General features: G+C 39.8%; 1 protein-coding gene across 1 annotated transcript; it reads right to left on the bottom strand.

The window, feature by feature from the left end:
• Positions 1–805: 805 nt before the first annotated feature.
• LOC112231228 (eukaryotic translation initiation factor 1A, X-chromosomal) lies at positions 806–3,914 on the bottom strand. The gene is made up of 7 exons (XM_024397867.2): positions 3,755–3,914; positions 3,101–3,184; positions 2,745–2,848; positions 2,414–2,464; positions 2,257–2,338; positions 1,922–2,013; positions 806–1,161 (listed from the first exon to the last, which is right to left on the bottom strand). Exons 1-7 carry the CDS (start codon positions 3,768–3,770, stop codon positions 1,156–1,158), a joined length of 435 nt encoding a protein of 144 aa, XP_024253635.1. The 5' UTR covers positions 3,771–3,914; the 3' UTR covers positions 806–1,155.
• Positions 3,915–3,951: the final 37 nt, after the last annotated feature.

The following is a 3,951-nucleotide window of genomic DNA, read 5'->3' as shown; positions in this document are numbered from 1 at the left end:
TGCATTAAGTAGGCTAAAATCGAATTATTGAATTGCATTTAATAGCATTATACGTTGCCATCAAATAATTGGATACATGATGGGAGTGGGACAGACAGTTGTTTCGTGCGTTTTATTTTCCATTGGGCTATATTTGGGGTGAAATAATACCTTTCTTAAAAAAGCCCAATATGAATTTGGAAATAGATAACTGATGTCTTAATTTTATTATTAATATGCTTTCTTCAAATAGGCTATTAGTGAAAAACATTACAATGACAGCGTCAAAACTTTTGAGTAGATGTGCCTCTGATCCCCTCTGCCCAGAGACGTGAGCGTGGATTAAGTGGTGCGCAGCATCTGAGCAAGACTGGGTACCCTGCGGCGGTCTCGCTCCAGACTCAAATTAACCTCGCCCAGGACTGTCAGTCTGACTTTGTAGCAAAGCCAGCCAAATTCTGTGCGTGTCATCAAGCCATAGCAAATAAAACAAATGCGAAGAGACCATCCTTGCCCGAGTTCACCCGTGATCATGCTGTGGGCCTAAGCACAGATCTTTTTGAGCACTCCTAATTTGGTTACAAAACTGGGCGAAGTATCTGTTTCCTAGGCTTAAATGCAGCATTGTTATTGATAGGTGGAATACTGTATAAAAACAAGGCATTATTACATACTAGGTCCAGTGTTGTGCCAATACTGTAAATGCTAAATAAAAGGTTTCCCAATAGGACAGAGTTCTTCTACCTGCTTTCACCATTTTTACAAAGTGAAATTTCTGTTGCCAGCCAAGATGGTTTTTGATTGAAAAAGGCATATCAAATTAGCACAAATTTTAAAATAATTACTTTATTGATCATCAATATCAAGAAAACAAAAGTATGTTCTAAAAAAGGGGGGATACTTTGTTTTAGACAACAAATCTTCAGACCAAACATTTATTTCAGTTTTTTTATTTTAAATTCTGGTGTTCTGTAATTTGAGCCTATATTCCGCATGAGATGGAATAAAATATAAATATATTACACCTATAACAAAAATGTGAAGTGTGAACTGAAGTAGGTGTGATGATGTTCTCATTTGACAGATTCCAGGTCTTAAGCAGTCTCAACTGACTTGAGGATTATAGAAATGTCCACTTTCCTCTGCGTAAATGATGTGGCACACAATAGTCCTGATTCAGATCTGAGAGGAAGGGGAGAGAGGCATGTTACCAAGTAGTATTACCTGACCCAATAGCAAAGACAAAACGTTCAAGCAAAATGCACAGAGCGAAAAAGCATTTCACTCAATTGTATGTGATTTCAGTTGATTGACTACATCAGTTATCCATTTGGGTTGGGGGGCATTCAGATTCCATACCGTTTCTGTGCCATACCGGGGTATACAGTATTACCAGAAGTGCATACAAGGGGCGCACAAAACAATTTAGGCAACCAATCAAATCAATTTATATAGCCCTTCTTATCAGCTGATATATAAAAGTGCTGTACAGAAACCCAGCCTAAAACCCCAAACAGCAAGCAATGCAGGTGTAGAAGCACAGTGGCTAGGAAAAACTCCCTAGAAAAGGCCAAAACCTAGGAAGAAACCTAGAGAGGAACCAGGCTATAAGGGGTGGTCAGTCCTCTTCTGGCTGTGCCGGGTAGAGATTATAACAGAACATGGCCAAGATGGAACATTGTAACAGGGATCTTAATCCAGGCAGGGATTGAATGTCTCTGCTGTAACCAAGAAGCTTGATGTTGACATTTAGCCACTTAGTAGACTAAATGTATAGCTGGAGCCCTGTGCTGTATATAATTCATGGCATCTTAGATTTCTTAGTTATACTTAACTTAAAATCATACCGTATTTTGAAATACCCTGGTATGCGGTATATCGCCCAAGCCTATTCCTCATTGACAGCTTTCCTTGTGACTTGCAAGAGGAACCTTCTACTCACATCATCAATGTCCTCGTCATCATCTCCAATGTCATCAAACTGAATGTCCTCGTCGTCACCAGGTCCAAACGTGTCGGTCTCATTGATTTTAGCTAGGGAGTTAGAACATACACTCACCGTTAATTAACTAGTTTGCCTTAAAGAGTGCATGTGCCCATAATCATAAGAGTACATGGCCATTAAAGCCAGATCGGTCTTCAAGATGATCAAATGTTCATAAAAGACAAACAGGGTAAAATAATAATCACAGGTCAGCACCTCAGAAGTAAATGTCAGTTGGCTTTTCATAGCTGAGCATTCAGTGGTCGAGAAGCAGGTAGGTCCTAGATACTTACCATGTTCAGGAAGCTCCCCATAGGCCTTCAAACTCCTGGCCTCGTCTGCATTGTACTTCAGGATAACATCAGCTTTTTGGTCCTTTAAGGAAGAATGTAATGTATTATCATTAAAAAATATAAACCATTGCTGATTTTTGTCTCTCATAATTATTACCTGGTAATCTCGAAGTCCCACCAGGATGATGTCTGAACTGTTGATCCAAACCTGCCCAAGAGAGAATAATAAGATGTCAGCAAGGAGAATTTGGAGTATAATAACTGTAATACTTCCATCATAGAACTGGACACATACAGCCCAGGTAGAAGAGTCTGTCAACCCTCATGTCATTTCCAACCCAAAGCATTACGGAAGTAGCGCGTAAAGGATGATGTCATTGGATTGCATTTATACAGTTCACATATGATCAGTCTTCAGCCTGCAGCTATTTGCCAAATTTTGTGACTAGTAGCACTAACGCTATATAGGCTACTGTGTACAGAATTACCTTTTTCCGTAGTTTTCCTCGGATGTGGCAAAGTCGCTTGACTCCATCAAAACACATAGCTTCCAGTCTTCCATTACCCAACATCTTAATGACCTGTGCATATTCTAGATTAGAACAGAGATGAAGCAGTTAGGCAATTCATATAGAGGTCACGAGGTGACTCAAATGTAAGTGCTGAACTGGTAACCAGGGAGCACACAAATGTTGAATACATCTAGATCATAACTGTATTCGATTAGTAGCTACACTGTTAGCATGGTCAGTGTTAAAGCAGTTGACGATTGGTTGAAATTAAGTCAGAACCTATTTGCTAAATTTACAGACTAAATAATGTTGAAGGGGGACCTTGCACTCACCTTGGCCATCCTCTTTGAAAACCAGCTCTCTCTTTTCTGATTCATTCTCATTTTTACCACGTCGTCGATTCTTTCCCCCCTTACCTGTAATGAGAGGATGAGAAATGTATTAGAATGCCAATTTTTCTATCTAATGGGTGACTGTCATTCCAATTCCACCAGTCATTGGCAACATGAGTCAAATAAACACGGATAAATAGGCCAACCAAATGGCTGTAGCCTAGCTACAAATATACTTTAATTAATCCCTTTTACCTGTGCTAGTTAGTTAGTTAGTTAGTTAATGTGACAGCATCAGGGCTGAGGCTCAAGATGATAGGCACAGGGCAGGGATATTTTTGGCCTACCGCACTAGTTGGTACTAACGTCATTCAGTTGCGCAAAATAATGTGACAAAAGGCAGTTCATAGTTCGCCAGTCGAATTCCTAAATTATTAATAGTCAAATTGCGATAATGTAAACAATATGACATTGGTGGTAATGAAGGTTAAGCAACGTTTCCACACGTTTAAATATTTGTTAAATGCCATACGGTGCCTTCCTCCAGTCACGTTGCTAAGCATGGGCCCGGGTGGCTAGCTAGCTAGCATAAACATCAACCATTCCATGGAATAACGTTAGCTAACAAGCAAAGGCAACATGTTTGCTACTTACCTTTATTCTTCGGCATATTCCCAAACTAACAGGCTTTGTTAAATCAGTCCTGTTTTGTCCGTATCGAATTGTGTGTTAAAAAATGGAATGAAATACCAATCCGTGACGATGTCACACTTACAAAGTTAGCAAGCTTGTTAGCTTAGCTTTCTCGGGGAAACCACTTCCGCTTGCAACACCGTGAAGCAGCATTAGGG

The sequence above is a fragment of the Oncorhynchus tshawytscha genome, linkage group LG33, assembly GCF_018296145.1.
Source record: "Oncorhynchus tshawytscha isolate Ot180627B linkage group LG33, Otsh_v2.0, whole genome shotgun sequence".
NCBI lineage: Eukaryota > Metazoa > Chordata > Actinopteri > Salmoniformes > Salmonidae > Oncorhynchus > Oncorhynchus tshawytscha.
This window is presented reverse-complemented; position numbering and strand designations above follow the sequence as displayed.